The sequence below is a fragment of the Dama dama genome, chromosome 17 (assembly GCF_033118175.1).
Source record: "Dama dama isolate Ldn47 chromosome 17, ASM3311817v1, whole genome shotgun sequence".
NCBI lineage: Eukaryota > Metazoa > Chordata > Mammalia > Artiodactyla > Cervidae > Dama > Dama dama.
In genome coordinates, this window is record NC_083697.1 from 24,927,804 (window position 1) to 24,955,407 (window position 27,604).

At 39.3% G+C, this 27,604-nt stretch overlaps 1 protein-coding gene across 2 annotated transcripts in view; it reads left to right on the plus strand.

Moving 5' to 3' along the window:
* The first annotated feature begins 23,748 nt into the window (after positions 1-23,748).
* The window catches only part of DKK2 (dickkopf WNT signaling pathway inhibitor 2), a 120,825-nt gene continuing 116,969 nt past the window's right edge, over positions 23,749-27,604 (plus strand). Inside the window, exon 1 of one of the 2 annotated variants that reach the window (XM_061164254.1) lies at positions 23,749-24,712. In XM_061164254.1, coding sequence (XP_061020237.1) covers positions 24,452-24,712 — 261 coding nt within the window. In that variant the 5' untranslated portion in view covers positions 23,749-24,451. The remainder of the gene's footprint in view (positions 24,713-27,604) is intronic. The other variant, XM_061164255.1, reaches the window with a different exon arrangement.

Below are 27,604 nucleotides of genomic sequence, written 5' to 3' on the forward strand. Positions count from 1 at the left end.
GGTTGTTATGCTTTTTATCTCTAAACTCTTGGCAGTGAATTACTGCTGCTTCACATTGCAGTTTTAAATTCTTGGTGAAAATTTTCCTGCCTGTTCTGCCTTTTGTGATGAATGTTTTCCTGTTGTGTGTGTGTAAGTTATTTACTTTTCCTGTAATGACAAATTTTGTCCAACTATATAGTGCCTCTCTACCTACGTTGTTATATAAATATCTAAGATTTAATTGTCCCTAAGGAACTAGCCTGAATTTAAAAGATTTATTTTATCTCTGTTGTTCCTCTGATAAATAAATTCAGCAGATACAGAAAGGCTGTTCTTTGGAATATTGTGTACAATGTTTTTGTTTAACTACTTCAATTTTTTTGAAAAGATAAAGGTGAGAATATATAAATTGATAACTGAATTCTGTTTCTCTCTCTTCCTTATTTTCAACATTTACTCTTTAAATTTTTACTTTATAAACTTCCAAAAGTAACTGCACTGGAATATTAATACTGTTTTTCTTATACTCATGAGAGAGAAAAGCAATATATATATGTGCGTGTGTATGTATATATACATAAATTTATATGATTAATGGTATGACTGTATATTGACAACAGTAAAATAATTTTCTGCATATAGTTTGGGCAAAAGGAAAGAAATTCAATCATTATACAAAACTAAATCATTCTCTGCATAATAGCAAACAAGTGAGATAAATACATTATTTTTAGTGTATTTAAAATTATACTTAAAATGATCTCTGCATCCTGTTATATTCTAGGACTTAAAGGGACAGTTGTTCTCGTTGTTTTAAAGATGAAATTAAGTTACTTGTCCAGGTTCACACACCTAGTTCATAGCAGAGTTTGCGTGACTTGCAGACCAAGCTCCTATTATTTTTCGGCAGATGAATCAGAAAGATACATTAAACTATGAATTGTCAATCCATTTCAGTTATTTCATTATTAACCATGACAGTTACATAACAGGCTATGCTTTAGTGCCCAACTTTTATTAATTTTCATTGCAAGGCCTTCTAGAAATATGCAGAAAGTTACTGCTTAGCGTTTGTCTCTTCTTTCATTAAACATTTATTAAGCACCACCGGTGTGCTGCATGGGGCTAGGCCCTGAGGATGCCGAGTGGCAGGAAGTGCCTCTCCTTGAGCAGGCATGGCTGCAGAAGAGCTGCCCCTGGGAACACACATTTTGAATGTTAAAAAGCCTTCTTAATATTTGATGAAGAGTGTGTTTGAGCAAGGACAGGTGATATTCCTGGAGTTGTCCAGGTTTAAGGAGATAAATCTTTCAGAGGAACATAACTGAACAAACCTGAAACTGTGAAAGAAATCGGGGGCGCGGCACTCCAGCCCTCGCCCGAGACACTGTTTTCCTGGAGTCGCTGCTTTCCAGGCCCCTCGTTTGTCCCCAGTCCATTCAGAGCTCTCCCCACTCAGGAAGCCTGCCACGCACGCTAGCCGCTCACTGTCTTTTTTGTTCGTGCCCTGGTTCCCTATTTCCTGTCCATTCCGTAAATCTCAGGTCAGATATCGTCTCTGCTTGGAAGCAATTTTTGGTCCCCCCTCCAAAAGCTGAGCTTATTACTCAGTCATTTGAAATGCCATATCTAGTTGAAGAGGCCACTATATAAAATACTCATATATCTACATAGTTTTCTAGTGATTTTGCACTTTATTAATTAACGAATCCTAACACTTTTCTAATACTACAAATGACATGTGGCTCTCATTAAGAAAAATTTGTCTTCTTCCTCAGAAATTAGATTGTAACAATTTAAACCATTCTTGTTTTGTTTCTAATAGTGATTATTTAAATAATCAGTCCTTCCAGTGAACGCCCAGGACTGACTTCCTTTAGGATTGACTGGTTTTATCTCCTTGCAGTCCAAGGGACTCTCAAGAGTCTTCTCCAACACCACAGTTCAAAAGCATCAATTCTTCAGCACTCAGCTTTCTTTATAGTCCAACTCTCACATCCATACATGACTACTGGAAAAACCATAGCCTTGACTAGACGGACGTTTGTTCACAAAGTACTGTCTCTGCTTTTTCATATGCTGTCTAGGTTGGTCATAACTTTCCTTCCAAGGAGTAAGCGTCTTTTAATTTCATGACTGCAAGTAACCATCTGCAGTGACTTTGGAGCCCCTAAAATAAAGTCTTCCTCTGTTTTCATTCTTTCCCCATCTATTTGCTATGAAGTGATGGGACTGGATGCCATGATCTTAGTTTTCTGAATGTTGAGCTTTAAGCCAAGTTTTTCACTCTCCTCTTTCACTGTCATCAAGAGGCTCTTTAGTTCTTCTTCACTTTCTGCCATAAGGGTGGTGTCATCTGCATATCTGAGGTTATTGATATTTCTCCCGGCAGTTCCTTTAATCATTCTGTTTCTTAATTTTTTTCTGTATTTAAGCATAAGCATAATTTCATGTCCAGATTGCTTCATTAATGAAAAATCATCAAGTCACCTTTATAAATAGCTTGAAATATCAAGCAGTAGAGAAACCCTAAACAGTTACAGCAAGTATTGTACATTTTCTATTTTATATTGTTTATATTGTTGATTGTTAATATGTCATTTGCTTCTTTCATCTTCTGAACTAATATCATTTGCTCAATTGCCTCATCAGTACTCCTTTTAGTAGAGATTATTTCAATATGTCACATTTCAGAAAAAATATCAGATCTCTGAGAGCTTAAAATTTTTACTTTAGTTTCCTCCAAAATTGCTTTGCATATTAGGTCATAAAGATTCCCTAAAACTAAATCAGACGCATTTGATTTTGTATGGTTACAATTTCTTTGCTTTAGATAAATATTATCTATAGCTATATGAATATGTTTTAAATTATTTTATGATGTTGAGAAATTAGGTTGGTTGTAACATCAGAAACAATTTTGAATTTTTCAATTGATCTTGTAGGTTAGTCATTGATTTTTTTTTTTTTTTCATTTCCTTTTTCCCTCCTCAACTTTCCAGTGAAACCAACATCTCTAAACAATTATCAGAGTGAATGTAATGTCTGGGTTATTTCTAAAATCTTTCTTTTGTTCAGAAATATACCACACATTAATGAATGCTATAGAGGTAATACTGTTGATTTTCAACTTTCTAAAACATAATGGACAGAATAATTTAAAGCATGTCTAAAGAATCTTCTAACTTATGTATATTTTAATTTACTCTTAATAGAAACCAAAGTGCTCTGTATAGAACAGAAACCATGAAATAGTACCCTTAAATGAATTAATGATTCAAATCATTATTATTTATTTTGTAAGGCTATCTCTTATAATTTTAATATGTTCCCCTAGTAAGAAATAATGTAAATATTCTTGCGGTAATCAAGATTATTTCTATATTACTCTCTGCACTAGAAAAATTAATCCCTGCCTCCCTTCTCACATGCTTTCTGAAAAGTACCTGTGCCCACTGGACACTTCCACTATGGGAAATGGTGAACCTAGGTAGATTCTTTGTACCAGATGATACCAGATGACCCTGCCCCCAAAGGGAACCAAGCTGATTCTCTTAACCAGGAATTTGGAATTTAGAAAAATCAAACTGAGTGAATCATCCAGCTAAGACAAACTGAGTCCCAAGTTAACAAAGAGATATTACTGGAAGTTGGCTCTCCAAAAAAAAAAATAAGCCAAATCCAGTTATAAAGAGAAGACTGCAACAAGTCAGCAAGGAAGTGTGGTTTTCAGGGAAAAAAGAAAAAAAAACAAAAAGCACAGAAGAATTAAACAGCAGCAGAAAGGTAGGCAAGAACAAGAAGCAGGGCGTCTGAGAAAAGCAGAGGGTTCCAGTTCTCAGGTCTAGGCCAGTGTGAACAAGCTGAATTGCGCTTCTGGGTCTTATCCTCAGGTGCCATCAAATTTCTTCTCTCATGTGCTTCAAATTTTCTATGTGAACTTGGGTAAATTTTTGTTTATTGCAACCTAATGATCCTGAAAGTGAAAGGTTAGTTGCTCAGTCATGTCTGACTCTGTGCGACCCCATGGACTGCAGCCTGCCAGACTCCTCTGTCCCGGGAATTCTCCAGGGAAGAATACTGGAGTGGGTAGCCATTCCCTTCTCCAGGGATCTTCCCAACCCAGGGATCAAAACCTGGGTCTTCTGTGTTGCAGGCAGATTCGTTACCTTCTGAGCCACCAGGGAAGCCCTTAATAATCCTGAGAGGTATTTAAAAATCAAAAAGTATTTATAAATTTAATAATATATAAGAGGTATTATAAATCAAAAGAGTTTAAGAGATTCTCCTTACAGTTCCATTTCATATAAAATTACAAGATCCAAAGTATGTGAATAATAAAATACATTTCAATCTGAAAAAGAACTTTTTAATCTTAAGGTATATTTCCATATTAGAAAATCATAAGCAATTTTGGTATCTATCACATAGGATGATAGTTCTCTAGTAAATTCTCAAACATCTTCTTGGCCCTAATTAAACCTGAACTCTAGCTTGTGCTAAGCTTAAACTTAATGGAAAGTATACTTATTTGCTCAAGTAGCAAATGTCCTCTATTTGTTTCTAGACTGGAGAATTTTAACTGTTTATTCCAAATTCAGTGTATTTTTTTATAAGCCTCTTTTGACCTGTGTGGCAAAATCCCCTACCTTGAAATAACTTAGACAAAAAGGAAAGTTTATCGGTTCTCATAACAGATCCTCTTACATTAGACTTCAGATTTGGCTCAAACCGTAACTAGTAACCTTTCTCTCTCTCTTGAAGAGCCTTCTTTCTTGAGTAGGTGCTTTCCTATCTTAGGTAGGTAAGTAGGTTTAGTCACTCAGTCATGTCCAGCTCCTGAAACCCCATGGTGTATAGCCCTCCAGGCTCCTCTGTCCATGGGATTTCCCAGGCAAGAATACTAGAGTGTGTTACCATTTCCTTGTCCAGGGGATCTTCCTGTCGCAGGGATCACACCCAGGTTTCCTGTATTGCAGGCAGACTCTCCACTGACTGAGCCACCAGGGAAGCCCTCTCCTTCTACCTCCTGCAGATTAAGAAATCTTGGCAGGAGAACTTCTCATTCCACTGTTGCCAGCAAGTGCCTGACCCTGCTGCTAAGAATCAGCTTCTGTGGCCAAGGATAGAATGCTCTGAGTTGCAAGGTCTGGGTCCTGTGTCCACTCTGAAGTCACATGAAGTAAGAGTAGATCAATGGGGAGTGGGTAGTTTCACCAAGAAAAACCAAGATGCTTTTACTATGAGAAGACTAGGTGGTGCTGGGAGGCATAAGCAAAGATATCCTCTGTATCTACCCAGTATATTTTGCATTTTTGTAGTTATTCTGACTCCATGCTCACCGCAGTTATTACAGCTTTGTTCTTGTCAGTTGTGGTCTGTTAACCTACACATTCTTATGTACTGTGTGTGTGTTAGTAGCTCAGTGGTGTCTGACTCTTTTGCGACTCCATGGAATGTAGCCTGCCAGGTACCTCTGTCCATGGAATTCTGCAGGCAAGAATACTGGAGTGGGTTTCCATTCCCTTCTCCAGGGATTTTCATGACCCAGGGCTCAAACCCAGGTCTCCTGCATTGCAGGCAGATTCTTTACCGTCTGAGCCACCACTAACAGTGCATTATCTTCCACATAAGTGAAAGTCACTCAGTCGTGTCTGACTCTGCAACATCATGGCATTTACAGTCCATGGAATTCTCCATGTCAGAATACTGGGGTGGATAGCCTTTCCCTTCTCCAGGAGATCTTCTACCAATTCAAAAATCATTCATCCAGTGACAGTCTTAGGAGCTGAGACCTTTTATATAAAATGATTCAAAGAGTGCCTGGATATTTCCTCTTTTTCCCAAATATTCCCTCCTACTACCCAACACAGAGATGTACTTTTTTGTATCCTTGGGGTCTTAGAGTTTTCCAGTTTAATTTAAACACAAATATCCCCTTAAAGCAGCAGTATCTTAAGGAACTCAGAGTTGGCGCTCTAGCAGGGATTAGCTTATGGCTAGTGATAAAACAGTTTTCTGAGGGACAGTGTCTAAGGGAGATGGAATAGTAGATGATTTTTGTTGGCACAGCATCAAAGATTTACTTGGTCTAACTTCACAGTTTTCTTATGGTTATTCCAGCTCTAAGTCATCTTTTATACTTCTTCAACTCCAATGGAAAAATGCAGACAAATTATATTGTATATAAGAGAAGAAAGTTACAGAAGGATTTATTATTCATAGATGCTTTAAAGAAAAAAAGAAGGGTCTTCAAGTGCCAAACCACAAGGAAGACAAGACATGATAGCTATCCATCAGTGCTTGTGGAATAAAATTCTATGTCGAAATAATGTTGTTATCTTTGCAAGTTTTTCTGGTAAGAAAAACTCATTGAAAAACAGATGTTGAGATCATGAAAAATATTATTAAATTCAAGTACAAAGCAATAATGTTTTATTGAATTAAACTGCAGAGGATTTAGTTAAGTCTTTTAACATTTAGTACCTTTTCCCTGCCAGGCATTAATCTAGGTGTTTGGGCTACAGTGATATGTAAACAGACTGACATCCTCACTCTCATAGAGCTTACATGTTAGTAAAGGACGTAGACATGATGTACTGATTATTATCAACAAAATAAATAAGTAAAATATGTAGAATAAAAATGTATAAATGCCATGGCAAAAATAAAACATAGAATACGTTAACAGAAATAAGGTAGGCTATTTTTGTGTTTGCTCAGTTGCTCAGTCGTGTTAAGTGTCTCTGCGACCCCATGAACTGTAGCCTGCCAGGCTCCTCTGTCCATGAGGTTTCCTAGGCAGGGTAGATTTGATTGGGGAGATGACATTTGGGCAAAGACTTGAGCCTCTGAGGGAATGAGCTGTAGGATATCGGCAGGAAGAAATTGTGGGCAGAGTGATCAGCCAGTGAGAAGTTCCTGGTGAGAATGTGTCTGTAGGACTCAGGACTAGCGATGAGGCTGGTGTGCTGGGAGTGAATGACCACGGAGAGTGGGAGGAGATGAGAACACATAGGATTTTATAATATTGTTGCTATTGTTCAGGTGCTCGGTCATGTCTGACTCTGCGACCCCATGAACTGCAACACGCCAGGCTTCCCTTTCCTTCACCATCTCTTGGAGTTTGCTCAGACTGATGTCCACTGAATTTATGATGCCATCCAACCTGCTTTAGTACAAATTAGTTGTATCCTCTGAGGTTCTAAACATACAGCTATTACATTTTTAATGTATTTTTCTTTGTAATTATGATTAGATTAACAAATTCTGTATGGACTCCTTTGGTTTGATGTTAGCCTTACCCATTTTAAGATTCCTTAATTTGTAATCTCATTTTTTAAATAAATATGAGCTAAAAACCACCACCATGACGTATGTTAGAAGAGCACTCATAAAAATGTGTGGTTTTGATAGGGTCAAAGGGTAGGAAGCTGCCATATTTACTGTTCGCAGCAGCAGACTGGATGGTGTTGAAAAGGACATAGCCTTGCTGCAAAACACACCTCAAAGTGGATGACTGCAAACAATCTCCCTCTAGCGTCCAAGAAAGAAAATGTGCAGACCTTGCTCCACTAGAATTTGTTGGAAATGCAGCTGAAGTGAAATAGAGATAAAGTTTAGTTTAGACATGACCACTGATGGACCAAGTATTGACCAGAATCTTAAATACATGAAAAGGTCTGATGACACTATTGTGAAGTAACTTAGTAGCTGATTAAATTTATCTGAGATTAGTTTGGCAATTGGCAATTATAATTTATATGTGATCATTTCATAAATATTTGTTAATATGAAACCCAGTGGAGCTAAAGAATTTGGGGAAAAAATTACAAAACCAGAACATCAGAGTCCCTGCTCTTGATAACTATGATATATTTTGAATTTTTTGTCCTGAGTATGTATTCCCAGCCCTGCCTTTGCTGCTAAATGACACAATTTATGGCTTCTTTCTTCCAGGGAATGTGAATGCTTAGAGAATAGCAATTTATTTAGTGTTAGCCTAAGTAAACACAGGAGAGCAGATCTGTGAAAGGAAATAAAATATTACATCCCCAAAATGGGTCTCATGCTTTTACTTGTTTCTTTTAATAGTTAAGCATTGATGATTATTTTTAATTGATAAAATTTTAAATGTTTTACTAATTGTTTTGAAGTCAAAATTTTTCCCCTTTAGGTCTTGGGTTCTTGCTCAGTATTTCCTGGATATTGACAGTTATAAAATTTATTTTTCTATCCATTTAAATATTATGTGAATATAAGTATATCAACATTTGGGTAAGCAAAGCAAAAATGCAAGTTGATCTATAAAAAATTAAATAATATTGAAATATATATAAAATATATGTATTATATATATATATATATAAAATAAAAAGCACCCTTCAGCAGCCTATTTCCCTCAGTCCTACATTCCTTCCCATGGTGAAACCAACCTATTAGGAGTATGAGTTTTATTTAAATGTTCAGTTTTTCTGTATATACACACAAACACAAACTGTTTTTATTTTGCATTTCTCATTTATCTGTATTAACTTGGAGATATCTGTGTGTAATAACTATTCACTTATCTCTACCATTTTATCTCTATACCTATTTACCTACTTATCCATCCAGCCATTTAACTTTCTGATCTCTCATTTTCAACATCATCACATAAGCTTATCAGTCATCTCCACCTCTTTCATCAATCATCTCCATTTCTTTCTGCTCACCTGCATCGATCTCTCTCCCCAAAGACTGACTCTTTCCTTCTTGGTCACAAGACAGAAAATATCACCAGCTGATTCTGAGTTTCCATCTTATATCAAGAACACACATAGAATCAGACTATTATTTTTAGTGCTGATTCCCAGTTTCACGGGAAGGAAGGGGCTCACTGGCCTTATTAGCTCAGATGTGACACCAAATGGAAATACCGTGTGGCCAGAGGCAGATGGTGTTGTGGCAACATGACTGCCAGAAATCTTGTTCTGCAGCTGAATGACAAACGTTACATGATATTACTTCTATGTGGGATCTACAAAATAATACAAGCGAATCTAGATACAAAACAGAAACAGACTCACAGGCGTGGAAAACAAACTTACGGTTACCAAAGCGGAGAAGGACGGGGGAAGGACACATTGGGAGCATGAGATTAACAGATACAAACTACTGTATATAACATAGGTTAGTAATAAAGATTTACTCTGTAGCACACGGAATTATATTTAATATCTTGTAATAACCTATAATGGAAAAGAATCTGAAAAAATATTCAATGAATCATTTTGCTGTATGCCTGAAACTAACACAATATTGTAAATAAGTATAATTTAATAAAAAAAAATTCACATACCGTATAGTACCAAAAAGGAACTGCAGAAGAGAGTCTGTTTTCAGTGAAAATGGTTCTCTGAGAAGGAGATGGGGGTCTAGGCATACAGTTCACTCAGGGTCCACTTATAGCCTGTGTTGCACTTAGTCGTGTCTGACTCTCTGTGATCCCATGGAGCCTACCAGGCTCCTCTGTCCATGGAATTTTTTCAGGCAGGCATGCTGGAGCAATGGAATATTACTTAGCCATAAAAAGGAACACATTTGAGTCAGTTCTAGTGAGGTGGATGAGCCTAGAGCTTATTATACAGATTGAAGTTAGTCAGAAAGAGAAAAACAAATATCATACACTAACACATATATATGAAATCTAGAAAAAATGGTACGGATGAACCTGTTTGTAGGGCAGCAAGAGAGATCCGGGCATACAGAACAGACGTGTGGACATGGTCAGGGAAGTAGAGAGAGGGACGGATTAGGAGAGTAGCTTTGAAACATATGTGTCACGCTGTGTAAAACAGACAGCTAGTAGGAGTTTGTGCCGTGACCCAGGGAGCTCAACGTGCTGCTCCGTGACAGTCTAGGCGGGTGGAATGGAGTGGGAAGTGGGAGGGGGTTTCCAGAGGGAGGGAGCATATGTATACGTGTGGCTGGTTCATGTTGGTGTGTGCAAATACAACACTGTAAAGCAATTATCCTCCAATTAAAAGTAAACAAATTAAAAAAAAAAAAAAAAAGAACATTGGAGTGGGTTGCCAACCCAGGAATTGAACCCACATCTCTTACATCTCTTGCATTGGCAGCTGGATCCTTCACCACTGCGCCACCTAGGAAGCCCCCACCACTTTTAGGCTACGTCCTCTTAAAAAAATTTAATTCAGTTGTAAAAACTTACCTCTCAAAGGTAAACTCTAGTACCAATAGCATTATTTTGCGTATTTGTATAGGAATTATCTTCTACAGCTACTTCTAGGATACTCTTTTATTCTTCTCTAGCTTCTAAACCTGCATTACAATTATGCATTCTATACTACAAAATGCAATGCTTTGGGATCTGAGTACACTCTTCCTCCCCCCGCCCCCAAACTAAATCAGAAAACATAGTCTGAGATGTTATTACTGGAACAAAAACTATCATTGAAATTGGATGTCACCTAAAAGAGAATAGTCAAAACATGCTTGTTTTCGATATATCTCCTGGTAAGAAATGTAAACGGATAGGGCACTGAAGCCAACTTGCCACGGCAGAAGAATTTAGAAGAGACTAATTCCTCATGAAATCTTTAAGTTACAGACCCAATATTTCAGTGTTTCCAGTTCTCTTGAAGAGTTTAGAAGAATGTAAAATGGTATAATCAATATTTATGAAGATACATTGCTCCAAAGACCACCTGTTTGTATAATTGGAGCTTTTGCCTTTAATGTCTTATTGTTATTGCTATTATTACTTTCATTTATGGAAATTTTCATAACTATAAAAATAGAAGAATATAATTATAATGAATTCATATATATATGATACGTACACATCACTGAGCTTCAACAATTACCAACTCATGATCAAACAGGTTTCACTTAATCCCCAAACCCCTCCCTGAGATTGTTTTGAAGCAAACTCCTGACATAGAGCCATCTCATCTTGTAGATAATCTAGTATGTATGTATCTTTAAAAGATAAAAATTTTCTGCAAAAGAAAACTCATTCACAGAAACTATGATCACATCTTAAAAATTAATAATAGCTTCTAAATTTATCAAGTATCCATCATATAATTTTTCATTTAACTCAGATCCATATATGATCCATGCATCACAACTGCTTAATGTGACTCAGTTATCTTTTAATTTATGAGTTTCTTCCTTTGTCATTTTCCTTCCTTGCATTTTTTGTCATTTTTTTTTCTGCTGTTCATAAAAATTGAGTCATTTGTAGTACACTTACACATGTGGTCAGGGTTTTACTGATTTCATCCCCATGGTGCTATTTAATATGTTCCTCCATTTCCCATATATCTGAAAATTCATACTTCAATATAGAGGCTTGATCAGATCCAATACTTTGGGAAGACAACTTGATAGGTTGTACAGTTGACCCTTGAACAACTCAGGGGTTTGGGACACCAACCCTCCACACAGTAGAAAATCGGCACATAACATCACAACCAGCCCTCCAAATCCTCAGTTCCACATTTGCCAATTCAACCAACCTTAGATTATGTAGTATAATAGTGTGTATTTATTGAAAAAACTTTGTGTATAAGTGACCTGTGCAGTTCAAACCCATGTAGTTCAAGGGTGTACTGCCATCAAGCAGTATTTAATAGTTGGCAGTCTCAATATTTGTAATGTAATCAAACATTGATGATAATTGCTTAGATTCTATAGTTCCTTAAGGATTGCAAAATGACAATGTTTTAATTCTATCATCTATTCTTCATCTTTTAACCCCTATGCCTGGAAAGCCCTATATGAAAAACACATCTTGGTAATTTATTAAGTTACCCTGAAGTATTGTGAGACTAGGAAAAAACAGAATAAATGCTTGTTTTTTCTTTTATTTTCAAAATAATAAGCTTTGTTTTTTATAATTTCCTTGCTGTCTGGTTTGTCAAGATAATAAGGCTGATTTCATGTATTTCCTACTTTAGCCTTTTTTGTAAAGAGCCCTTAGTCCTTTTAGTAAGAAGTTAATAATGACACTGAAAATTCAAATTCTAATGAAGTGAAGAAGTGAAAGCCACTCAGTCAGGTCCGACTCTTTGCGACCCCATGGACTATATAGTCCATGGAATTCTTCAGGCCAGAATCTGGAGTGGGTAGCTGTTCCCTTCTCCTGGGGATCTTCCCAACCCAGGGATTGAACCCAGGTCTCGCATATTGCAGGCAGATTCTATATCAGCTGAGCCACCAAGAAAGCTTACACTAAGCCTCATAGATCTTAACATCTGTTTCTTCCATCTCCAGTATCTCCAATATCAAAAGTCCTGGCCCCCACCACACAAATTACGATGAAAACCCCATAGAAACCACAGGAAAGTCTCAAGATAATGATACCACACCTACCACTAAGAATCTGATGATTGAAAATAGTTCAGTAATGAATAATTGGGCTTCCCTGATGGCTCAGCCAGTAAAGAGTCCACCTGCAAAGCGGGAGACCTGAGTTCAATCCCTGTGTTGGGAAGGTCCCCTGGAGGAGGGCATGGCAACCCACTCCAGTATTCTTACCTGGAGAATCCCCATGAACAGAGGGGCCTGGTGGGCTACAGTCCATGGGGTCACAAAGAGTTGGACACGACTGAGCAACAAAGCACAATGAATAATTATTTTGTAGTTATGTAGACTCGATGGGCATGAGTTTGAGTAAACTCCAAGAGTTGGTGATGGATAGGGAGGCCTGGTGTGCTGCGATTCATGGGGTCGCAAAGAGTTGGACATGACTGAGCGACTGAACTGAACTTAACTGAAAGTACTTCTACAGTGACAATGCCAATTATTGGAAATGAGACTAATTTATATTCATGGTGCCCTCCACTCTTTTTCTGTCCTCCATTTTAATTTTTGTGGTGGTTTATCTTTATTATTTTTTAAATCATAAGCAAAGACAAGTAGATAGAATTACCATTGCAGATATATACTTGTAACTATCCTTTCCTAGTTGAATGAGAGTACACAATTATCCATCTTGCCTTTTTTCACTTAATGATGCATCTTGGAGATCACTCTATTAGGTATATTAAACATTTTACTTATTCATTTTTATTTAAAGATACATAGAAATTCATAATGGATTTGTGGATATGTTCTAATGGCTCAGACAGTAAAGAATCTGTCTGGAGCTCATGAAACCTGGGTTCTATCCCTGGGTCAGGAAGATCCCCTGGAGAAAGAAATGGCAACACATTCCAATATTCTTGCCTGGAGAATTCCATGGACAGAGGAGCCTGGTGGGCTACAGTCCATGGGGTCACAGAGTCAGACACAACTGAGTGACTTTCACTTTTTTTCTGAGTTTATTCAACCAGTGCTTTGCTTATAAACATTTACATTCTTTTCAAACCCTTCTTGTTACAGACAGGGCTGTAGTAAACACTGTTCTGTCAATATATGTTCTTTTAGTAGTCTATCTTTGGAATAGATTCCTAAAGGTGGGACTACTCACTAAGTCACAGGTAAAATGCTTGTATCGTTTTACTAGGTTGCCAAATTCCCTCTGTGTGGGATACCATCATTTTGTATTCCCATCAACAAAGTTGCTTGTTTTCTCACAGGCTTGTGTAGAGATATTGTCAAACATTGGGATTTTTTTCAGTCTTATAGATAAGAAGTCATATATTGTGTAGTTTTAGTTTGTATTTCTCTTATATGCAAGTGCTTTTTCACATTTTCAAAAGCCAATTGCTTTCTTTCTCTAAATGCTGTTCATATCACTAGGCGATTTTTAATTAGAGCTATTGGACTTTTCTGTTTCTTAGAAGCTCTTTACATGTTGGGGATAGTCATCATTTATCTCTGACAAAAGATCCAATTACTTTTCCTGTTTGTCATTAATATATCTTAGTTTATAGTGATTTTTTTTTTACCATGAAAAATCTTTATGAAATCAAATTTTCTAATCTTTCCCTTGATTACTTCTGGATTTTAAATTAGATGACTGTTAAATATCAAATTGTTATTATTGTGAAATATTAAATTTAAAAACTGATTCTTTGGTGAATTCCATTTCCCTGGTTAGGGAGGAATTCAGTTTATGGAGGAATTCATCCATATTTTCTTTTTACCTCTTGGATTATTTGGGGTTTTTCTACACTTAGAATTTATCTGTTAGGGTGTGAAGAATAGATTCATTTCATTCCCCCCTCCATGATTATCTAGTTAAACTAATCATCTTTTAGCCCACTGATTTGGGATGGTACTTTTATCATATACTCAATGTCCATATGCAGTTGGATATACTCCTGAGTTTTCTGTTAGTCTCTATTAACAAACTATTTTTATGTGTCAGTAGCAAACTAATGCCTTTTCTAGAGGTTTTAATTTCTGGTAAGTTTATCTCCACCTTTCCAATCACTATTATTCTTTGTTAGAGTTTTCCTGACCTTTCTTGTTTACGCTCCTGAAAGATTTGTAATCCAATAAATTTTAGAAACAACTTTCCCAGTTTTGGGGGGAAAGAAACATGATGTATTTTTTATTGAGATTACATTAAATGTATTAATTAATCCAGGCATAACTGACATCTTTATAATGTTTAGTTTTCTTCTCCAGAAATAGCGTATTACTTTCCATTTGCTTAAGTCTACTTTTTTTTTTATCTTTCAGGAGTATTGGGAAGATTAAAAAGATTAAATATTTTTAAAAAATACTTTGTACATTTTAGGTTATGTTTATACCTAAAAATTGTATTATTAGTTTTTGGCAATTGACATGGGATTCTTCCCTTCCATGATAACATCTAAACACTTTTTTTCTTATATATGAAGACTAGAGATTTTTAAATATTAAATTTAAAAACAGATTCCTTGGTGAATTCCATTTTTTTTAGTTTTCCAAATACATACTTACATTGTCTTCAAATAGAAGTAGTTTCACTTTAATCTTTCCAGTTCTTATGGCTATATTTGATTTCTGTGCTCAACTGGCGACCGTTACCAGTAACACAGTGCTCCGTAGTTGTGGAGACTGTGATCATCCTTACCTTCTTTCTGACTTTCTCATTTAAGCATTAGGTGGTTCTGTAAAGTAGATTCCAAATTTTGTAATGATTTCCCTATCCCTATTAACTTGATCTTGTCTAGGGTCATCCCCGTGTCTCTATCCCTTTAGCTATACCTATATGTATGTCAGTAACTATACAGTTGGCCCTTGAACAGAGTGTGAGGATTAGGGACACCCACCCTCTGTGAAGTAAAAACATCTGAGTATAGTATGTAGTCAGCGCCCTGTATACACAGATCCTTTATATTCAAGGATGTAACCAACCAAGCTCCTGTGGTATTGTGGGAGTCACTACTGAAAAAAAAAAGAAAAAAATCTACATGTAAGTTGACCTGGGCAGTTCAAACCTGTGTTGTTCAAGGGTCAACTGAATATAGTTCCATAAATCCCCATTTTTTGGAGGTAATTTTTAACATGAATGGTTTTGACTTAGTATTGCCAAATGCTTTTTCTGCAGCTATGGAGATAATCATAGTATTCTCTTCTGAGCTCTATTATACTGATGAAGCATGTTAATGGATTTCCTAAGTACATTACATTTCTGAATAAATCCCATTTAGTCATGCTGCATTGTTCAAAAGAATTTTACTAGAATTTTGTTTACTACAACCTTATTGAAGACTTCCTCACGTTCACATACATAAGTGTTGTGTCCTCTCTCTCCTGTTACTTGTTATTGTAGACAGACTTTATATAATACCATACCCCTCTCTGGAGACCATCCTGTAGTCTTAGCTCTACAGGTAATTGTGTTTTAATACCTTGCTTCATTTCAGTGTCTCCCAAATCTTTGTGGTTGTCCGAATCTTATTTTCTGGCAAATTTCTAAGGAAGGGATTATGTGATAATATCCTCTGACCCCTTGGATTCACAAACCATTTCTCTGAAACTTTCGTCCGTAAAGATCAGTTTAGCTGTATTTAAAACCCTTGGTTCACATTTTCTTTCTCTGAATATCTTAAATATGTTACTTAATTGTCTCCTTGTATAAAACATGGTTGATGCAAGTGACACAACCTTTCTGCCTACTAGCCAAATTATTTTTTTTTCAAGTTCAGTAGTTTAACTAGAATATGTTATGGGGTTGTTCATTCTAGGCTTTCTCCTGTGTAAAATTATCATCTGTAATTTTAGATCTTTTTGCTTTTGTTCATGTTATTTTAGAACATTTTCTTATTTGGAGTTTATTTTGTTCCATTGCCTGGTTTTCTTATTTGGGGAAAACTATTTTAAGTCTGTTGAATCAGCTTTTCCTATCTCTGCATTTATTTTTCTTGAACTCTTTTCTTTCCTTCTTTCTTGATAAATCAACATCTCTCCTTTTTATCTGGTATTTTTCCCAAAGATTTTCTTTAGGAGATTCATTCAGTCTTAATTTCTGAAATCATTTTGCTTGTTACATCTCTTTCTATATCTTTCTTTTCTTGAAACATGTTATTCAAGTTTTCTAATCCTGACATATGTTCTTTGATAGTTATAAATTTTTCTTAATTTTCTTTATCATGTTTTGAAACATTAGGTTACTGTTTGGAATATTAGGTTGCTGTTTGGAGTATTAGGTTGCTGTTTTTATGTGTTTACTGGGCATTGTGGTTTTTTTTTTTTTTTTCCTTGCAGGTAGTATTGCTATTCTAGTCTGCATTCTTTTTTTTTTTTTTTTACATATTAAATTTATATAGGCTTGGACCACAATCCTCATTCGTTGCTCATTGTTAATTCAGATAAGCATTTCTTTGTATTAGAGAGAGTTTTGGAACAAAGTAACTTTTCTAGCTACATATCTCTAGCACTCCCTCTTCTCTCGTGTTTACGAAGTGATTTTAAAAATGGTCTCATATTTTTGAGATCTACTTTCTCCCTTTGTTCATTTTTATCTAGACTTTTTCTTTTCTCCTGATTGCTCTTGCAAATTCTATTTCCAAAATTTACTCTTCATTGAGGGGCATAAAATACACTTTGATACCTAAAAGGCAAACTGATCAAAGATTTAAGAATGTCATTCTCTTGTTAATTAAAATATACAATACTGGTATTCAAGAACAAAGATAACCCAATTTTAGAATATGGAAACAGTTATTATGTTCTATGAGATGCTGTTTTATCTTAGCTACATACAAATCTGCACATATATTCTTGACACCAGTAATCAAATGGCATTTTATGGGTTTTAGACTAGATTAGGTGTGTTCAGGGTGGTATTGCTGTAGATGAGTTTTATGGATTTCAGGAGGAACAACAACAGTAACAACTAAAAAAATGAAGTTTGAGCTTATTCTAACTCAGATTTCTTAATAACTTAAAAACTAAGTGGTCACAGTGCACATATATTACAAAATGATTTCATGAATAGTTTCAGTGTAATTAGATATTCCCTCTGCTTCAACATATTTAGCACTGCCTTGAATTAATTAAAGGTACTGTGATTCCAAGTGACTATTAATTTACTGAGTAAACTGAACAAATTAAATTAAATAAATGGACAAATTAAGTTATTAACAGAACAATGTGCTGATTGCTAGATCACTCTATTTTTGATGGCTGCTTCCTTTTTCCTTGATCTATAATAACTTCATTTTTCTATCATACACTCCTGTATTTTATTGTTTCCATCTTTCATTAACCAAGTGCTGTTTTTAAATGTACAAATTGATCTAATCTTCCTGGCAAATAGCTCTTATTTTTTGTTTTTTTTTTTCAGGGCCCCTGTGGAATCTTGACGGTCACATTCAGGCTCAGCTGCATTCATATTTAGCCATAATTCACACAGAAGAAATGTGAGGAAGTTAGTATCATTAACACAGGTAAGAGGTAAAATGACAGTAGGAAAAATTTAAATAACACTTTTAACTGAACCTATGCCACTTCCTGAAATGTTACCCTTCCTCAAATGTTTTATATTCCCGGGGTCTATAAATCCACCTGTTTGAGGCTGAGTTGCATGCCCCCTCCCCAAATTTATATGCTTCCACCCTAACCCCCAGTACCTGCATAACTCCTTCACTGCCTTTGGAGATAAGGCATAATTACATAACTGCCTTTGGAGATAAGGTTTTTCAAAAGGTAACTAAGTTAAAATGCAGTCTTTAGGATAGACCCTAATCCAAATATGGCATGTATTTTTTTAAAAAGAGGAAATTTGGACAAAGATGGAAGGAAGACACAGTGAGAAGAGGGCTGTCTGCAAGCTAGGGGAAATGGCCCCAGAGGAAACCACACCTGCTAACACCTTGATCTTGCACTTCCAGACTCCAGAACTGTAAGTAAAGACATTTCTGTTGTTTAAACCGTCCAGTCTGTAGTGTTTCACTGTTGCAGCCTGAGCAGATGACGACACCATCTTTATAACAGATGGTGTTATATGGTTTTCTGTTATATCATTGTTTCCAAGAGGCTTTTACTCTATTGGTCAAAGCTGCGATATACATACTCATCCACTTGTATTGTTGGTGTTATTTTTGGCCCTTTATCAAAGGATTTATCTTGGCTCTTTTAGAGGAATCAGTGTTTAAGTCCTCCTTCAGTGATGCAAAGGTGTCTCCATTTTCTTCAGATGAACTCTCCTTTTCTTAGGTGCATTCCACGCTGTTGCCATGATCGCACCTCTGTAAGTACAACGATGGCCTGATGTGCTGCAAGTTACTGTCTGCTCAGTTTAATATTAATATTGGACATGTCTTTAAAGACATGAACTGTGGGATACAAATAAGAGAGAATACATGTAATACATGTAAAGTACGTAACAAGCCTGCCACATAGTAAGCATTCGTATATTTTGGTTATTACGATTTTTTGTTATTCCTGTATCTTCCAAGCCAGTTACCTGTAAAATCCCATAAACTGATTGAAAGTTTAATACCTTGATTTTTTTCATACCTCAAGCTCATTTTGAGCATTGGAGCCTATTTCCAAGGTATCAGAAGGTAAGATCTGTTACAGAATGATCATTTTGAAGATAAACAACACAGTTTACATTTCCTGTTACTAAGCGTGGTTAGGCTTCAAACACAGATTTTAAATTGCCACTTAGGAACTTTTTCCCTTAGTTTTTGCAAATAGTTTTCCTATTATTTTCCAGTCTGTGCCACAACTTATTTTATAGTTGAAGCTTTTCTGTGTTTATATTCATAGATTTAGATGACTGACCAGGAACACATTTTACCATGACTCGATTAGCTACTCTGCCCTTCCATTGTTTAGTATTCTTTACTTCAAATGATCATATCTGACTGGAAAAACTGCCAAATTTTCAATAGTTTCTTCCTTTGAGTAATGTTTGTTTTGGAAAAAATCTGCAACAGTAACAGAATAGCAATCATTCCATGTTGTTGGCAGGTTAAGGGCTCACACAGCTTTTTGCCCAACTCATTGTTGCATCCATATCTATGTAGTTGATTAAAAACAACCAAGCAACTAACACATCCCTCCCCCAAATAAAAACAGTAACAAGACAGGCATTTAAAAATACATGTTGCTGGAGCCATTTCCCATGAGATCCTGTCAAAAATAAGAACAGGTCTAACTTCTTGTCAGACTTCTGCAGAACTCTGGAGATCTAAGGAACAGAGTTTGGAAATTACTGGCCTCTGTCAATAATTAAGTAGAATTCCCATTTGCCACCAAGTCTAGTAATCTTTCCAAAGATGAATCTTGAAACAGCCTGCCAGCCAGAGCTTAGCAGTAGAGGTATAGAACCAGCAGAAATTGTGGCAAGTTTGGTGTTAAATGCTTGGAGGTGATATATAATTTCAATTCTATTTAAGGTCACTCATATGCACAAGAATCAATAGAAGTTTCTCTACCTGAGTTTCTGACTATATTATTTGCATGCTTTTTATTAGTTGGATTCAGTCTCTTGGGGAGGGACTACTTTAATAAATTTCTTTCCTTTGGGTGGCAGATAAAGTATTGAGAAGATGACAGCTGTGTCAGGGTCAAAAAGCAAGACATTGGCTAAGAAATTGTGTTTCTGATTGATTTACTATGAAATAAACTTGAAGCATTTCACCTGCGCTTGTTTCTGTCCAGTACAGCTAGTGCCTTAAATGTGAGTGACATGATCTTTTCTCATTAGCTGGTTCTGTTGTAAAGGAGATCAAGTCAGAAGAGCGTGAACAGCTGAAACTATTGCAAAGACAGTATAGGAGATGCACTTTTTCCTATCTGGTAATGTGTACAGGATTAGTGCTAACAACCATTTGTTACACATTATTTAAAATGTAACTGGTTCTGACACATAGTACTGTTTTTGCTTAGGCAAAGTGAGAAACATAAAATTATCGATGGTAAGGTCGGAAGCCTTGCTAGAATAGTGGACCAGGTAGGCTGATTTATTGATTTATTATGGAGAGAGAAAACCTACAAAAACATAAATTTCAAATCCTTTAACACCAGCATGATGAAGATGTTTCATGTCTTTCTCATGTGAACAAAATGACTGTGGGCCTATGGGTCCTACTGAAAATCAGTGTCCCTTTCCAGGTTTGCCATAGTACCCTACGTCTAGGCTTATTTAGTGTCATTTCTCTGCCTTTAACCGCAAATATAGGGATACTGTCTCCCTGTATGCTCTTAACATGCAATTCATGAGAAAAGACAAGACTCTGGGGGGACACTCCTAATACTTTTATTCCCACAGTCATGTGAAAATTCACTCTAGCTTGGAAGATCCAAATGCCCTCTTAGAGACTGAGGCTGGCAGAATTCAGTGGCAGATGAGGACAGAGGAAGGTCATGGCAGCAACTCCTGAGATGGGCGGAGGCAGGTTTCAGTAAGTCAAGGCCTTCACAGTGGAATGTGAGCCCCTCCAATGCCAAGGCCCTGACTTACTCACTTTTATATCCGCAAGGCCTTAAGTTTAATAAATTTACAGTGAATCAATGAGCAACTGATAAATGGATTATTGTTGGAAGTAGTTACTAACGCAGGGAGAGGTAATAGGATGAAAAACAAGGATAAGGCAACGCGGTGCTCACGTGGGCCCTAAGTATTCAGAAGGAAATCAGGACCCAGCAGGAACTGCAGAGTCAGTTGTGATTTTTCTATGGAACCAAAGTGACCCTAAGGTGAGGACAAAAAGAGGGAAATGATGGCCAAAGGAGAAAGAGGCAGTTTCACAGAAGCACTTTGATCTGGTCAAGAGGACCCTCTGTTTACTTCTGTATAGTGTTGCTTTTATACATGAGCTTCCTAATGATGTTATTGCAAAAGGTATAAAAGTCTGTTTTTGTAGAAGATAAAATTTGTGTCTTCATACTTAGGAAAACACATAAGAAAACACGTGTGGGATCATGACAGTAATCCAAAGGATTATGTTTATTTGCAGCTAGTTGATTTTGTGTATGCGCATCTACTTGTCTGCATGTGGGTTTTGTGTGTCTGTTTCTGTCTTCTATTCAGTGTTACCGAGAGCATCTGGATCATGAATGAAATTAGTTTTTACCTCCTTTTTAGCCTCAGGTGTAGTTGTGTATGTTTTGGCAGTTGATTTTGTTTTATATAAAAGGGACAATGTTTGTGAAAGTAACTTTCATGTGAACTTTGATTTTTAACTGTATTTGCAAAGTTTGCTTTTGGAATTTGTAGGGTCCTGTGTAAACCTCTGAGATAATCTCTTTATCCTGATAGCCAGAGCCTAGGGGTTTCTCAAGAATATGTACGCTGAGCTTTACACTTATTTCTTTGTAGCATATGCCAGGAGTTAGGTTCTGACTATGTAGCATCTTACTTTTGTTTGTGGTAAAGAAAGAGGGAATCAACAGAACCAGGCAAAGTATCTTCAAATTTTCTTTTGATTCATTTGAGGTGGTTCTTCACACTCTTCAAGTGGAGGTTGAGCAATTTATTGCTTACATATTTAACTTCCTTTTCCTCTTGCTCTAAAATACTTTTGAAAAATATACAAACCTTTAGGCTCCTAACTTAATTTTCTCTACTTCTCTGATTGGCAAATCCCAATGAAGACAAAAGATACACCCTTGTGTAAAGTCTATGCGTTGAATCCCGAGTACTGACCTATAGAGTGTAAGTCAGTTTCCTTGCCCTTCAGTAGTGCCTGGAATGTTTCACTTGTCCTTCCAAATCCATTTCTGGGCACCATTTTAAAAAGTGAAAAAAATATTTTTTAAAGGTAAATCTCTTACATTCTGCGGAAGCACATGGCAATCGGAAGAAAACATCCCTGAGGGTTCCTCAAATTTTAATCACCTTTTGCTTGTGTATTCAAAAAGAAGAAGAAGAAAAAAAAAGATCATTCTGAAATTGAATTCCACACACAGGGCAGAGAAACATGCAAGGCTGGTGCAGCCCGGGGGACCCAGCTGTAAATTCACACTTTAAACCTCAGCCCTTTTGAGGGAAAAGAAGGGAATCTCTAGCATTCTCACTTAGTACCGCCTTGACTGTCTGCCCCTGTCCGTGCCCTTTGTGTGCCGGGATCCGGTGTGAAAGCTGAGGGACTGGGGTCTGAAAACTCGACAACACGTTCCGAAGGAACAGCTTCCTCCCCTAGCTGTTGGCCATGCGTGGTGCTGGTGCCCAGCCTCGGACTTCTCTGTGCACAGATGGTAGCACACCAGGGAAGCAGAAGTGCAACAACTTCCTAAGCCCTGGGGGTGTTTTGGAAGTCTGGGCGCTCTATTGCCTGTGATCATCTCCAAACCGGGAGATTGCCTGGGACAGTTCTCATCTCTAGCATTTACTTCCTCGCCTCGCCAGCTGCCACTGGCGCCCCCAAGCGCCGCGCTCCAGCCCTTCTCTGAACCTCTTTCCCGCCGAAGCAAAGGAGACCTGGCGAGCCTCCGGGTCTCCCAGGAAAGGCATCGCATATAATTGCCAGAGGCTGGGAGGCAGAAAGCAGAACCTCAGAGACTCCCTCGCCCGCAGTTCATTCCTGTCTGGGATTTCCTCTTTGCAAAGGCGGAGCTGCCTAGGATGATAAAGATGCCCGGTAGAACTGTGAGGTTCAGAGTTCAGGTCCGCTGCCCCCATCCCTCCCCGCTCCCCAGAGACAGAGGCAAACAGCTACTTGTGTGGTGGGGAGGGGGTTTGTAGGGTGAAGAAGGAGGAGACGAGAAAGTCCCAAATGCCTCTTGGTGGCAAGGTGGGACTTTCTTTCCCCCTTCTCTGATATCTTCTTCCCAAAGCCCCATCTGGATCGGTTACACACTCCCTGGCGCACCAATACAGTGCCAGCCTCACACACCCTCTGGAAGGCACAGGCTAAAACCCAACTTGAGTGTACACAGACCATTAACGCCCAGATGCTCATTTTCCTTAACCTTCGATCGGGCTTCTCTAGGGCTCCTCTCGGAGTCAGGGACTGGAGGTGGGTTGGGGAACCCATGGAAGGGTGCTGGCAGTCCTGACCCGCCCCTCTTCACTTCCACATTTGCCCTCCGTTTGTTGGCAAAGGCTCTTTCACCCTCTGGAGCGGTTGGTTGTCAGGAGTTAGGAGTCCGCGTGTTGCTCTAGGGGTGAATCCCATCTTCTCAGTTGCTCTTCGGTGGAAGGGTAGTGGGAGGGGGCGAGGAGAAGCAAACGGGAAGCCTCAGAAGGAAAAGCCGCAGGAAAGAGAGAAGGGGGGGCGGGGACGTGGGGGTGATGGAAACGGTTTTACTCTTTGTCACTCTTGAACTGGGGGCGGAGGGACCCCCCCCCCCCCCAACCACCCTGCTGTGAGAAGCTATAAAAAGCAAAGGAGGCGGCGGTGAGACAGCAGACAGCAGCGAGGGAGACCGCGCGCGCAGCGCAGGGCAGCTCCCGGGGCAACGCAGCGTCCCTGGCAGCGCTTGGCTGCGGGCTGGTTGAACACCGCTTCGGGCGACTTTGCATGCGCATGGGAAACCTTAGCTGGCCTCTGAACTCCAGGGTCCGGTCTGGGGGCGGTTCCTGATCTCCCATATTAGTGCCCGCTAACTTTGAAAAGGAGGACTTGAGTCCCGCAGAGGTTGAGACCTAAGAGGTAGAGAAGGAAGAAAGGAGAGAAAACGCAACTGAGGCTGAAGGAGAACGAACTCATGTGGACCTCCTGAGCAGTTAGGAGAAGGACTGGACCTCTGAGAGCCGAGGCAGGACCTCGGAGGAGGTGTGGGCAAGGAGCAACGGAAGCGGTGCGGGCCGTGGGGCTGGGTCTGCTTGCACCTCGGGTCACGCCTCCTTGGCGAGAAGGCGCCTCGCCTTTGATTGCTTCCAGTTACTGCAGAACTTCCTGCCCTGGCGGAGAAGCGGGTCTTGCTTGGGTCGCGCTTCCTCCGGGTCTGAGCCTTGAGACTGAGTTCACACGGTGCTGGGCCCCCAGAGCCAAGTGGGGTTGGGGGAACAGAGTCTGCGAGTCCCGGCGCCCCGAGTGCAGGGCCCCGTGTCGGGGTCCTCCTTCCCATTTGTATCCGCATCCTTGCGGGCGTTGCGCCTCCCCGGGGGACCCCTCGCCGGGAGATGGCCGCATTGATGCGGGGCAAGGACTCCTCCCGCTGCCTGCTCCTACTGGCCGCGGTGCTGATGGTGGAGAGCTCACAGTTCGGCAGCTCGCGGGCCAAACTCAACTCCATCAAGTCCTCTCTGGGCGGGGAGACGCCAGCCCAGGCCGCCAATCGATCTGCGGGCACTTACCAAGGACTGGCTTTCGGCGGCAGTAAGAAGGGCAAAAACCTGGGGCAGGTAGGAAAATATCCCCAATACACTCGTCAACCAGAAGAGGTAGGGACCGGGGCTCTTGGGTACTTCATTTGACTTAGCCCACCCGGAGTGCGCCCCAGGTGTGGCGAGCAGGATAGCTGGGGAGGGCTTCCCATATGCACGATTGCGCTGGCGGGGATGGCTGTGTGGGTGTGAGTGCTGGAGGATGGTGGGGCGGGCGGGATGGATAGGGGATAGGGTACTTTCTCATCTCTGTTTTGGGATATGGGCTTGTACGGAGCGCTAGTGATTACCGATGGGGAAAATGGCCAGGACATTTAACACAGCGGATGTCGAGGATGCTGTTACTAGCTAACATTTAGCAACTCTTGGGTGTCAGGCACTGTTTTCCATATGTTTAATCTTCACCACCCTATGAGCTTGGCGCTGTTACCATCCCTTCCCTGCAAATGAAGAAACTTAGGCAAGGAGTAGAAGCTACTTGCCCAAGGCACACACTTAGTGGAGGTGGCGGAGCGGGATTCCAATTCGGACAGTCCGAGTCCAGTTTCTGGGCTGTTATCGCATGGACTTTACAATCTGAAGGGAAAATGGACCGTTTTTCAGGTTCTCCTTCCTTCTCAGTTCTATGAAGTAAGGTCACATACAGAAAGCCTCAGTACACGTGCATTTCTCATGTCTGGATATAAATCATCCCAGAGGAAACAAAATAATGAGCTGACAGAGGTAATATCAGGTGCGGAGGACCAGGGTGCCTGGGACATAGCCAGGAGAACTCCCGAGGTATGTTTTCCAGTGAAAACGTTCCCGAGCATCTTTGTCTCTCTGTCACACAGGCAGACAGAGAGATGGACAGTCATGCAAGTAGTTACACAAACAGACACAGACACGAGCTCGCGCGCTCCCCGCGGCAGCCGCTGTGGCCAGCACACAGCAGCCGGGAAAGGGGGCCCTGTGGGCACTGGGAACCACGACAGCTCCCCCTTCCTCTGCTTTTGTGGGAAGCCAAGACTGAGAGCCAGTTTGCCCAGCAGCACCGGCACCTCACACAGCCCAACTGTCAACTCTTAAAGGCAGCTCATTGCCCCGCAGATCGTGGGTCTCCCTGTCTTCCGAGAGGCGCGCGCTCAGCAGCGTCTTCCCCTGCCCGTGCCCGCAGCGCAGGCGTCAGGGTGAAGACTGACAGCCAAGGCCGGTCCTGGAGGGACCACAGGGAAGAGTCTGCTCCGCTTGGCCCCCTACTGCCCTCTCACGGGGAGAGTTTTGCTAGTTCTGCAGTTCCAGAATGCTTCCTGGGTTCTGCAATGTCAAACATTTCAGCTCTCCTCTGAAAGGAAAACAAAGTCTGCAAGCATAGGATTCTTTTTAATGACCCAGGGGAAACAAGAAACTATACATCTGCACACACACCACAGGCGTACATGTCCTGTGCATATTCTCCCACATGTGCACACGCCTCCATCCACACTTACAAGACCACTCTCACTGCCATTTTCTCTTCGTTAGGAAATGCTCTGCCGTTTTCAATAGGAACTGACAACATTCTCTTAGAAATCCATCACACAATGGGTCAAAGCTTACCAAGAAAGGGTGCGCTCAGTCCAAATCATCTGATTTTTTTCCTCTAATGTTACTGACTTCAAACTCCACCTTAGCAGTTGTTGAAAAGAGCCGTGTTTAGTTCAGCCAAGAACAGAGGGATGGACCCAGTAATTTTTGAGGTTCCTTTTGATTCTAATCTATGTACATTCTGTGAATTTCTGTAAAGAAGTCTAAAGGTTTTGTTTCTGACACCATGGGCCCTAACTAACCTAATGTTGCTCAGTCAAATTATCAGTTATGTCAGTACTGCCACTAGCCATAGGGTTATATGGGCTAGACTATGGGATCCATCTAAAAATCTGGCTTATCACTTATGTGTTGATATTCTATCTGTATACAAATATGTTTGCTTATTTTTCTCTCTCTCCAAATATCTGCTCCTTAAAGAGGATGTGAGTTATAGTGCATGTCTTCAGATTGAAGATTTCTTTTATAAATCAGTTGAAGTTCCTTTTTTTTTTTATAAGTTGAATATCTTTTATGCTCTCCATATCTTAGTGGTTCAGTGGAATATATTTCATTATATTCACTTAATTGTAATACGGGATCCTTAAAAATTGACATCGGATTTGTGGGAAAATTGTAACATACTAGAGAGAGTGGGAACATGGAATGAAACATTGAGTTGAATCACAGGAAGATAGTTGGAAAATAAAATTATTATCTTTTGTATATTCTGGCTTTGCACTTGTTTATCGGGTGGTCTAAAATGTGTACTGCTGTGAAGGAACAAATAGGAAAAAAAAGTCTTTTTCTTGTAGAGGTAGAGGAATTCTTTGAATACTTATGGATCTCTTTATCTTGTTTCTTCCACTTCTTCCACATGTGGTTACCAAAAATTTTAGTACTTTTATTTTCAACAATGGAATGGAAATTAGAAAGATTGTTCCAAATGGAAGATACCACATCCTCTTATGGAGAAAAACTACAAATAAAATTCAGTTGAGCTGAATTTTTATCCATCACAAAATGATTGAGAAAATTTGTAAGTAAAATGCCAACTGTTAAAACTAATTATATAGTGTCATCTTGAGGCCTAATGTCTGTCTCCCATCCCCGATCTTTGATTGATGATGTTCTGTCAATCAGTCACTGTTTTAGTCACTCAGTCGTGTCTGACTCTTTGCGACCCTGTGGACTGCAGCCCGCCTGGTTCCTCTGTCCATGGGATTTTCCAGGCAAGAATACTGGTGTGGGTTGCCATGCCCTCCTACAGGGGATCTTCCCAACCTAGGGACTGAATCCAGGTCTCCCGCATTGCAGGTGGGTTCTTTCTGTCTCAGCCACCAGGGAAGCTCTGAACAGTAAAGATGCAGGGGCCAGAGACTGTAAGATATAACCTCACGTACG